This window comes from Polistes fuscatus, unplaced genomic scaffold, assembly GCF_010416935.1.
Source record: "Polistes fuscatus isolate 324 unplaced genomic scaffold, CU_Pfus_HIC Scaffold7, whole genome shotgun sequence".
Classification (NCBI taxonomy): domain Eukaryota; kingdom Metazoa; phylum Arthropoda; class Insecta; order Hymenoptera; family Vespidae; genus Polistes; species Polistes fuscatus.
The window spans coordinates 3444158-3456668 of NW_025113151.1; the positions used below are offsets into that span (position 1 = coordinate 3444158).

A 12511-nucleotide genomic window follows, 5' to 3' on the forward strand; every position below is an offset into this window, starting at 1 on the left:
ATAATCCATGAACTATAAAAAAAAAACTACGTGACGTTCAAAGTATTAAAATTTGAATTTTGATAATGCATTAAAATTTAAAGAAAAAAGAAAAACATCCTTATTTACCTTCAATTATTTGAATAAAGCCAGACACAAATCGTTAAACTGCGCGCATGTTTGACATTCATATAAATTATTACTCACCAAAGGTTAATTGTTTGGTCAATGTATAATATTTGACGCTGAAAGTTGTTAATTCATGAAAAATGACCAAACCGAGCCGCGCATCGAGACGATAACCGACGAAAAACTTATTTGCATATATTATCATACTTTGACGTAAATCAGTTTCCGGTGTATATGTAATACATAAACAAATCAATGTTTTTATGTAATTTCTTGATAAGTAATAAGCCCGAGATGATTAGAAAAAAAGAAATATAATTCGACTATTAAATAAATATAATAAATTAACATCTAGTACAATTATATATAAATTTATTAAATATTATATCTTTCGACCAAAAAAAAAATAATAGAAGTATATTAAGTTAACTAATAAATCCCTGTGTTTTTATTTTAAATAAATAACACGAATTTACTGATCGATCTAATATTTTCAAAAATACTTAAATATACAACTCAATACTCAACTATAAAATATCATTACCTCCTTATTTCAATAAATCACTTATAAACAAATGCCAAGAAAAAGAAAAAAAAGAAAAAAAGACGTTTTTTAATGAATCCTTTTTATCCCCCCCGTTTCATGCGAACGAATGTGGATGAATAACGCGATCACTTTTCGAGTGAGTAAAACTGCAAAGTACGGATGGAAAAGTGTTGGGAAATCTCGTACGAGTGAGTGTGGAGGTAGTAGTTTGAAAAAAAGAAAAAAAAAAAAAGAAAAGAAAAAGGAAATTTGAACGGCAGGGCTCGTGGAATTATATCCACGCTTTTCGAGACCCTTAAGCCGGTTCTCTCTTTCCCGTTTTATCGATAATGCGTCTCTGGAAGCAGTTCGGTCTTTGTAATAAATCGCGCTCGGGGACGCAGTTAGAGGGGATCAAACCGACATCTCCAATACTAGACAAGTCTCTCAGTATCTTCCTTTTTCCACCCCCTTTCCACCCTCTTCCCTACATATCACTCTCTTCCTCTCTTTCTTTATTTCACCTATACTTTCTTATCGTCTTCTATAAATCGATATAAATTTTCTAGGATCGTAACTATCGATCCACAAGATATACCCCACTCGATCGTCTTTTTGTTTAAAGTATAAGATTTGAGACTCGATTATGCGAATCTCTACTTTGGTAAATTGATGTAACTAATTGTAGATGTACGGAATGTTTTTATTTATCGATATTTTTACTGATAATTAATTATTTACATTTGTCTTTATATTTAATATGTTGAGTTTGTGTTTATGACTTTTTGTTTGAGCTGTATGAGTTGCATATGACCGATATATAAATAGGAGAATTTCAAAAGATTTCGACGAAAATTTCACAGTGAGTCATATTTGACCCATACAGTATGGAATATATTGTTATTTTTGTTTAAATTATGTAATTCGTAAATTAGTTAATGCGCTTGGGGATGAAGTTATGGGGAATCGGATATATCTAATTGTAAGTGTATACGATGTTCTTAGCAACCAAATTTTTAAAAATCCTATTTTTTAGTCCCTATTTTTTATTAACGATTAAGTTACGATAAATTGATAAAATATATTATTAAAAATTCATACAATGTCATGTCTTATTAATTATTATTATAAATTTCACATAGTTTGCAAATAAATATTTCAGTATACCCATACTTTACTTACTTTAGAATTTTCAACAGAAGATTTTCTTAAAAACGGTGCATTCAATAAAAAGATGTTACTCCTGTTCTTTTTGACTAATTTTTTTATTTATTAAAATCATCCTAAAAACGCTTTGTAAATTTATTTTAATTATTAGAAACAATAATATTGTAAGTAATATATCGTTATCTAACTTTTAATAATACCAAGAACGAATCCAATGAAGAATTATACAAATTATTATTCAGTTTAATTAAATTTTTGAATTATATTTAAAGTTCTTCTATCTTTCTCTCCTTGAAATAACTACCGCGTATCGTCTATTTGATGAAACTGAAAGCAATGCTTCCTCAGGTTTCTTGTCGGTTAGTTACCAACAGTAAATCAAATAATAATTGAACTAATACAATTTTCAGATAGTATAATCGAATCTTATCCTTGAACTAAAGAATAGCATTAAAAAGTTGGCATAGAACCTCAACAGTTGAAAAAAATGAATAAATGCATTTAATTGCTATCTATTTGCTAATTCAAAATCCATAATTGCAAATTTTCTTAATTAATTATTTAATTAGTTATTGATAATTGAAAATGTGAAAACTTTCTTTTTTCTAAGTAAAGCAACGTAGTTTCCAACAGCAGAAAAAAATGAATCAGTGCGCTAATTTGCTAACAAAATGTTTATTTAAAATCCATAATTGCAAACTTTATTATTTAATTATTTAATTAGTTATTAATAATTACAAATGTGGAAATGTCACTGGTATCTGTAGACTGGTATCTTTTCCTTTATTTAGAGAAGAATTATAATATATTATTTATTGTTATTATAAAAGATATTTATCCATAAATTCATTACTAAAAGAATATTTTTAAAAATGATTATTCTTACTTGTACTTTCTCCAGGTGTCAAAGACACTTTCAACATGTGTGGACAAAATTAAACAAAAACTTGTATTTTATTTATTCATTTATTCCGTGGGTATAAATACTAGTTTGCCTATTCGGAATGTATCATCTACGTAGTTTCTTATATTAGAAGAAATTAATCGATATTATAAACATAGTTTCTTCTCAAAGAAATCTTGTTTCTTTCCCTTCCCTCCGTTTGACTTTGTATTATGCTAATAAACATTTAGTGGATAAACGAAATACATTAAATGATAGAAATGACTTTATTTTGCATTATTATATAAGCGTTTCGATTTGTTTTAATTATTCAAGATGAAATATATAGTTTTTCTTATCTCATTATTATTATTTTTTATTTTGCGTAGAAAGCATTTTTCGTTTTGGCCATCAAATGTCGAGCGTTCTGTATATCTACATATATCTGCGTATAAGCGTGGCGTTTTTAAATCGAATCTTGATGCTTATGGCACGCCGTTTTATTACTTATTGTTAAAAATAATGAACCTTGAATAAAAGAAAAACTATAATTCTTTCTTAGTAAAATTTATAATAAATTTTTCTTTCTTTTTAATTTTTTTTTCTTAATAAAATTATCTTAATAAAATTTATATAGTTAGCCAAAAATAAATTCGAACTTCTTATAATAAAAATGCATTTTGAATAATTAAAAATAATAAAAACGCTTATGTAATAATGAAATATAAGGTCATTTCAATATGAATGAAGGTCATTTCAATATTTAATTGATACACTTCTTGATTCTCATGTAATGTATCTCGTTTATCTAGTAATTAATTTTTAACATAATAAAAAGTCAAATAGAGGGAAGGAAAAAAACAAGATTTCTTTAAGAAATACGTATGATTATAATATCGATTAACTTCTTCTAATGTAAGAAACTACGTAGATGATACATTCTGATTATGCAAACTAGTATCGATACAACTGGAATAAATGAATATATTAAATACAGGTTTTTTTCTACTTTTGGCAAACATTTTGAAAATATCCTTGACGCCTGGAGAAAGTATGATCTCGGTCTTGCTTAAATAAACTCCCCGTTTGATGATTCTCTCCTAGTTTCTCATAAGACACAAAAGATACTAGAAGTCGATGCAGAGTACTATATTAATATCTGTTCTTAGCATACAAGAGAAGATCCAGAAGTATTTTAAAACTACTTTAACTTGTTTTATAATTTATAACTTGTTAAACTAATCATGTTGTATATAACTAATTTTATTACTCCAACAGTGATAATAATTCTGTTATCTTATATAATTAAATATATAATAAATAAATTTCGCGAATATAATATGGTAAAAAAATTTTCTGGTCCAAAAGCATACCCGTTGATTGGAAACCTGAATATGTTACTCGGTGATACAAAAGGTATACTTTTATTTAATATTTAAAATATCTATATTTATGTGATTTCTATTCAATGAATTTGTCTTACAATTAGATATAACTGATAAATTAATAAAATTATCTGAAAACTATTCTTCACCGTGGCGACTGTGGATAGGCCCAAAATTAGTCGTTGGCTTTGATGATCCTGAAAATATTGATGTAAGATTTATCAAATTTACTGCACTTCTACAAAAACGATTTCCCCGAATTAGAATATCTTTTATTTCGGCTTTTTTAATATGAATTTTTGTTTCCTTTTTAGATTCTATCAAAAAGTTCTAACGGTTATGAAAAAAGTTCTCTATATAACGTTTTAAAAAGTTATTTCGGTAATGGATTAATTACTGCACCAGGTAAAATATATAACTACTTGCTTTCTTCTTAATTAATAAAAAAAAAACTATGTTTACCCTACTGGAATACAGTATTTTTAAATAATGTGTATTCTAGAGGATTGCTAGTAAAAATAGTTTTCTTTTTTTATGGTTGCATATAACATCAACACACCCACACATGTATATATAAGTATCTCTTTTTTCCAATTTTTTTATTAATAAATATATAAAAAAGACACTATAAACATTTAAATTAAAACATATTCTCTTAATTAAAGCATCAATATGGGAAATTCATCGAAATATCTTAAATCCAGTATTCAAAGAACAAATATTTCTGACCTACATGGAATCAATAATCAAGAATTCAAACAGACTTGCTAATATTTTAGAAACTACTAACGGAGAAAACGCAGATATTATGCATTACGTACATTTATGTACGATGGATATAATATATGGTGAGACATGGAAATTCTAAAAAATATGTATGAGCACATTAATATTTTCTAAAAATTGTTTTTTTTCTACTGACAGATTGTCTATTGGAAAGTGATTTAAATTTGCAGAGCAATCCGGATTGCAAGCTTGATGAATATATGTCGGAGTAATAATCAGAAGAATATTTTTAAATTTATAATATATTCTAATATTATTGCATATTTGTCTTTTTATTGTGAATTTTATTTTTATTTAGAATAATGGACATAAATGTACGAAGAGGAGCGAAATTCTGGTTACATCCAAATATTATATTTAACAATTCATCGATGGGAAAACGGCTAAAAGAAATTCTTTCCCCCTTTAATAAAATAACAAACGAGGTAAAAATATCAGCAAACTATTTTTGTTTTTAATCATCTAAAATTAACTAAATATATTAGTTTGAAATAAAGTAATAATTTATTCTCAAGTATTTAACTTTTATTATTTAAGATTATAAGGAAAAAGAAGGAGTCAATGAATGAAGATAACTTTACCCGGGAAGAAAAAGATCCACATGCAAGTAAGAATAATCATTTGAAAAAATATTCTTTGAGTAATGAATTTATAGATAAATATCTCTTATAATAACAATAAATAATATCTTATTATTCTTCTCTAAATAAAGGAAAAGATACCAGTCCATTTTTAGATGCAATATTTAAATACTATTACGGGTCTGGAAAATATTCGGAGGCATTTATTCGTGATGAAATAAATACAATTGTTTTTGCAGTAAGATGAAATTATTTAAGATTATATAAAATTTCTTTTTATTCAGTAAAAGTAAAAAACAATTTGTACTAATTTTTAGGGAAGTGATACTGTTACTACTGCATTATCATTTTTATTTTTAATGTTGGCCACGTTTCCGGACATTCAAGTACGCTCAGATAGCACTTATGCATTATTAGTTACTATCTTTTAAAAATGAATTATATTTTTATATAAAACTTTTATCATGTATTTGGCTTTTTCGATTTCAGAATCAAGTGTACGAAGAGTTGTACGCACTGTACGGATCTAGCGATCCAAAGGATATTCCTATTGAAATGGTCGATACAAAGAAAATGATATATTTGGAACGAGTCATCAAGGAGACTTTACGTCTCTTCCCTCCTGCACTACTTATTGCTCGAACTCTATATCGCGATACAAAAGGTATTTTTACAGATAATAAAATATTTTTTTGTTTATTTCTTTTTCCACCGACATTACTGTCCTATGTAGTAATAATATTTATTTCTTTATTATATTCAGTGAACGACAATGTGATTGTACCAAAAAACTGTGATGTATTTTTTGTAATATTTACACTTCACCGGAAAAATAAATATTGGGCTGATCCTTTAAGATTTAACCCGGATCGGTTTTTACCTGGAAATTATAACCATAAATGTTTTCTTCCGTTCAGCTCTGGAAAAAGAGGATGCTTAGGTAAAAGCACATGTTTATGCATTCTTGAAATAACATTCTAAACAGCTAAGTACATTTTCATTGAATATCGCTTTTTCAGGTCAAATATTTGCCATGACCGAAATGAAGGCAATTGCTGCTACTTTATTGAGAAAGTTTATTGTTCAAATAGACGATCCAATACCAGTTGAAAATATTACCGTAAAATATAGCATTACTTTGAGACCAGCTAAAACTATATTTTTGAGATTTAACAAAAGATAATATTTATCATTGTTTTCATTATTATGTTCCTAATCAAACAGTTGTAGTAATAAAGCGTACAAATAAAAAATAAATTCTAAAAACTATACATATCTCTTTTTTAATTAGGATATCAGTATTCGTATACCCAAATATAATAGATGCAATTTCACAAATAAACTTAAAAATAAGCACATTACAATAAAAATTCAGTATATTACTAAATAACTCGAGTGATACTTAAATTACTTTTACCGGTAAATTGGTTATTATGAGGATATTTGAATTTATTTGTAGAAGTCAAAGTATCATATGTTTTTTTTTAAATGTCATAAAAAGTTATAACTTTTGATTGAGAAGAATGATTCTTTTCCTCTGTATCTTCGTGGTACGATTGTCAAGGTCCGAAAGGTGTTAAGAAAATGTTTCTCGATTCATTCCTTTAGTTAGTCATTCATTTAGTGTGGACTGATATCTATTTTTTGATATTTTCTTTTTTTTTTTTATTCTTTCTTTTATATCTAATATATCGATCGATTGAAAATATGTTTCCTTTCTTTTTTTTTTAAAGTTCTGTTTAAAGTTAAGTTTCTTTTTCAACTGATATTGCATCGTCTATTTGAACTATAAATTTTCTCAATACAGTAGCAGCTATTGCCTTCATTTGGGTCATGGCAAATATTTGACCTGAAAAAGCGATATTCAATGAAAATGTACTTAGCTGTTTAGAAAACTATTTCAAGAATGCATAAACATGTGCTTTAACCTATGCATCCTATTTTTCTAAAGCAGAACGAAAGAAAACATTTAAGTTCATAATTTCGCTTATGTAATAATAAAAAATAAGGACATTTCAATCTGATCTTTAATCGATACACTTCTTGCTTCTCATTTTATGTATCTCGTTTATCTAGTAATTATTAATTAACATAATAAAAAGTCAAATATAGGGAAGAAAAAAAAACAAGATTTCTTTAAGAAATAGCTATGATTACAATATGAATTAACTTCTTCTAATGTAAGAAACTATTATATATAACAGATTATAACAGATTATTATAACAGATTATACAATCTGAGTATGCAAACTAGTATCGATACAACTGGAATAAATGAATATATTAAATACAGGTTATTTTCTACTTTTGCCACACAATTTGAAAGTACACTTGACGCCTAGAAAAAATATGATCTCGGTCATGCTTAAATAAGCTCCCCGTTTGATAATTCTCTCCTAGTTTCTAATAAGACACAAAAGATACAAGAAGTCGATGCAGAGTATCATATTAATATCTGTTCTTAGCATACAAGAGAAGATCCAGAAGTATTTTAAAACTACTTTAACTTGTTTTATAATTTATAACTTGTTAAACTAATCATGTTATATATAACTAAATTTATTACTCCAACAGTGATAATAATTCTGTTATCTTATATAATTAAATATATAATAAATAAATTTCGCGAATATAATATGGTAAAAAAATTTTCTGGTCCAAAAGCATACCCGTTGATTGGAAACCTGAATATATTTATCGGTGATACAAAAGGTATACTTTTATTTAAAATTTAAAATATCTATATTTATGTGATTTCTATTCAATGAATTTGTCTTACAATTAGATATAACTGATAAATTAATAAAATTATCTGAAAACTATTCTTCACCATGGCGAGTGTGGATAGGCCCAAAATTAGTCGTTGGCTTTGATGATCCTGAAAATATTGAGGTAAGATTTATCAAATTTACTGCACTTCTACAGAAACGATATCCCCGAATAAGAATATCTTTTATTTCGGCTTTTTTTATATGAATTTTTGTTTCCTTTTTAGATTCTATCAAGAAGTTCTAACGGTTATGAAAAAAATTCTCTATATAACGTTTTAAAAAATTATTTCGGTAATGGATTAATTACTGCACCAGGTAAAATATATAACTACTTGCTTTCTTCTTAATTAATAAAAAAAAAACTATGTTTACCCTACTGGAATACAGTATTTTTAAATAATGTGTATTCTAGAGGATTGCTAGTAAAAATAGTTTTCTTTTTTTATGGTTGCATATAACATCAACACATTCACACATGTATATATAAGTATCTCTTTTTTCCAATTTTTTTATTAATAAATATATAAAAAAGACACTATTAACATTTAAATTAAGACATATTCTCTTAATTAAAGCATCAATATGGGAAATTCATCGAAATATCTTAAATCCAGTATTCAAAGAACAAATATTTCTGACCTACATGGAATCAATAATCAAAAATTCAAACAGACTTGCTAATATTTTAGAAACTACTAACGGAGAAAACGTAGATATTATGCATTACGTACATTTATGTACGATGGATATAATATATGGTGAGACATGGAAATTCTAAAAAAAATGTATGAGCAAATTAAAATTTTCTAAAATTTTTTTCTTCTACTGACAGATGCTCTATTGGAAAGTGATTTAAATTTGCAGAGCAATCCGGATTGCAAGCTTGATGAATATTTGTCAGAGTAATAATTGGAAAAATATTTTTAAATTTATAATACATTTTAATATTATGGCATATTTGTCTTTTTATTGTGAATTTTATTTTTATTTAGAATGATGGACATAAATGCAAAAAGAGCAACGAAATTCTGGTTACATCCAAATATTATATTTAACAATTCATCGATGGGAAAACGGCTAAAAGAAATTCTTTCCCCCTTACATAAAATAAGAAACGAGGTATAAATATCAGCAAACTATTTTTGTTTTTAATCATCTAAAATTAACTAAATATATTAGTTTGAAATAAAATAATAATTTATTCTCAAGTATATAACTTTTATTCTTTAAGATTATAAGAAAAAAGAAGGAGTCAATGAATGAAGATAACTTTACCTGGGAAGAAAAAGATCCACATGCAAGTAAGAATAATCATTTGAAAAAATATTCTTTGAGTAATGAATTTATAGATAAATACCTTTTATAATAACAATAAATAATATCTTATTATTCTTCTCTAAATAAAGGAAAAGATACCAGTCCTTTTTTAGATGCAATATTTAAATCCTATTACGAGACTGGAAAATATTCGGAGGCATTTATTCGTGATGAAATAAATACAATTGTTTTTGCAGTAAGATGAAATTATTTAAGATTATATAAAATTTTTTTTTTTTCAGTAAAAGTAAAAAACAATTTGTATTAATTTTTAGGGAAGTGATACTGCTGCTACTACACTAACATTTTTATTTTTAATGCTGGCTACGTTTCCGGACATTCAAGTAGGCACAGAGCGCACTTATGCATTATTAGTTACTATCTTTTAAAAATGAATTATATTTTCATACGAAACTTTTATCATGTATTTGGCTTTTTCGATTCCAGAATCAAGTGTACGAAGAGTTGTACGCACTGTACGGATCTAGCGATCCAAAGGATATTCCTATTGAAATGGTCGATACAAAGAAAATGATATATTTGGAACGAGTCATCAAGGAGACCTTACGTCTCTTCCCTTCTGCACCATTTTTTGGGCGAACTCTATATCGCGATACAAAAGGTATTTTTACAGATAATAAATTATTTTTTGTTTATTTCTTTTTCCACCGACATTACTGTCCTATTTAGTAATAATATTTATTTCTTTATTTTATTCAGTGAACGACAATGTGATTATACCAAAAAACTGTGATGTACTTTTTGTAATATTTACACTTCACCGGAAAAATAAATATTGGGCTGATCCTTTAGGATTTAACCCGGATCGGTTTTTACCTGGAAATTATAACTCTAAATGTTTTCTTCCGTTCAGCTTTGGAAAAAGAGGATGCATAGGTAAAAGCACATGTTTATGCATTCTTGAAATAGCATTCTAAACAGCTAAGTACATTTTTATTGAAAATCGCTTTTTCAGGTCAAATATTTGCCATGATCGAAATGAAGGCAATAGCTGCTACTGTATTGAGAAAGTTTATTGTTCAAATAGACGATCCAATATCAGTTGAAAATGTTAACTTAAAACTCAATGTTACTGTGAAACCGGCAGAAACTATATTCTTGAGATTTAACAAAAGATAATATTTATCATTGTTTTGGATCCCCTTCACAAAAAGCGAGAATATTCTCCAAGATTTCGGGTGTGAAAGAAGAAACCACGTGCAGTACGGAACACATCCAGCTCGAAGGACCAATCATTGGATCAATTACAAATCATATACGTATAATAATTTATAGGCAATCAGAAGAATTTAATCACGTTTTATTTTATCTTAATCAAAATCTCTTATATCATATTTCATGTTTGTTGTGCTGACTTGACGTGCCTAGAAACATTAAAGAATGAAATACGATAGCATTTACTGTAACACGTTCAAATTAAGAACGTATTTTGGCCCACATAGAACGTAGAATTCACATGACCGTATCGCCCACACTAAACGATAACAATATACATATACAGGATGATTCATTAATATTATCAAACATTGTTTAACAAACTTTTTACCAATATATTACTGTACATATATTTTTTTATTATATCCTGTCATATGAGAGAAACAAAAACATTTAAAAATAAAATAATAAATAAAATTACATTTTTTAAATATATTTATTCTTTATGTGTAAAAATAAGAAGCTTGTAATAAAAATTTTACATTGAAGCACAAAATTCATTTTATAAAGAAATACTAAAAATATGTCCCTAATGATTGATTATATTTCTTACAATATATATATAGCAAACTATGCATACAATAATTGATTTGTATTTTATTTTCATCAATGGCTCGAGTATATTAGTTATGAATTTATTAATTCAAAATTTGGATTAAAGTATTATTTTTCTAAATATATTCAAGTATATTTTTGAACATCAATTTTATATTAAATTTAAATATTATAAAACACTATATCAAATTATATTTTAAATTATTATTACATGAAGTTTATAGAAGAATTATTTTATTTATTATTTTATTATATTTTAATTTTTTCAATTACAATTTATGAATTATCCTATATACTTATCGACGCATATATTTACGTATACACGCACACATGGTATCTATTGTATACGTAGTATAAGCTCACATCTCTCTCTCTCTCTCTCTCTCTCTCTCGGAATAACGATTATCGATGATATTTAACTAATATAAAATATAATTTCATATTATATTTCGTCACGTTCAACGTGCACAATTCTCTGATAAAATGATAAGATGAACATCAATTAATCTTTTGATATAAAATCAGATCCTATATTTAGATAAATATATGTTTCTTTACGTATACAAATTGTTTTTATGAAGAAATTAAAAAAACGAAATGTACAAGTTATATCGAGAATTTGTATTTCATTAATGATAAAATATTAAATCTACCAAAACTTTGAGTATACTAATTTATGCAGTTACTGATAAAATGGTCGGTCTTTAACCTCTTCATAACTTTTGAATATTTTTGTAGACATTTATTTTTATCTTGAATTGTTTAAAAAAATTTTTAAAGATTAACTTTATTTTATTAAATCGTATTTTTCTAATTTATTTAAAAAGAATTAAAATACAAAAGAAATATTTCTATGCTATTACTGAAATCAATAATTCGATCCTGAAGAGTTTAAAAAAAATATTATTTATTTTTTAACAATAAATAAACATAATAAACAATTTAATAATGACTTAAATACTAAATGAAATAATATTTATAATATTTATAATATTTTTCCAAAGGTAAATGCAGAAAAGGTATTAGATCGAACGTAGAATTTTAATTCCAAAATTAAAACCGGTCGTTATATTTAATAATTACATAATAAATTTTATATTTAATTTAATTTATTTTGTTTATACTTAATATTTATATTTTATATAGTTAAATATTTATTAAACATTATATTATATTATTTAATATTTAATTTAACT

The 12511-nt window shown here is 25.9% G+C and overlaps 1 protein-coding gene across 1 annotated transcript in view; it reads left to right on the forward strand.

Moving 5' to 3' along the window:
- LOC122524230 (cytochrome P450 4C1-like) overlaps positions 1-10743 on the forward strand; it is a 37259-nt gene extending 26516 nt beyond the window's left edge. Inside the window, exons 3-12 of the mRNA XM_043646370.1 lie at positions 4384-4474; positions 4735-4917; positions 4994-5063; positions 5154-5280; positions 5393-5462; positions 5568-5674; positions 9800-9868; positions 9972-10146; positions 10245-10421; positions 10501-10743. Of these exons, the coding sequence (XP_043502305.1) occupies positions 4384-4474; positions 4735-4917; positions 4994-5063; positions 5154-5280; positions 5393-5462; positions 5568-5674; positions 9800-9868; positions 9972-10146; positions 10245-10421; positions 10501-10664 (1233 nt within the window). The 3' untranslated portion in view covers positions 10665-10743. The remainder of the gene's footprint in view (positions 1-4383; positions 4475-4734; positions 4918-4993; positions 5064-5153; positions 5281-5392; positions 5463-5567; positions 5675-9799; positions 9869-9971; positions 10147-10244; positions 10422-10500) is intronic.
- Positions 10744-12511: the final 1768 nt, after the last annotated feature.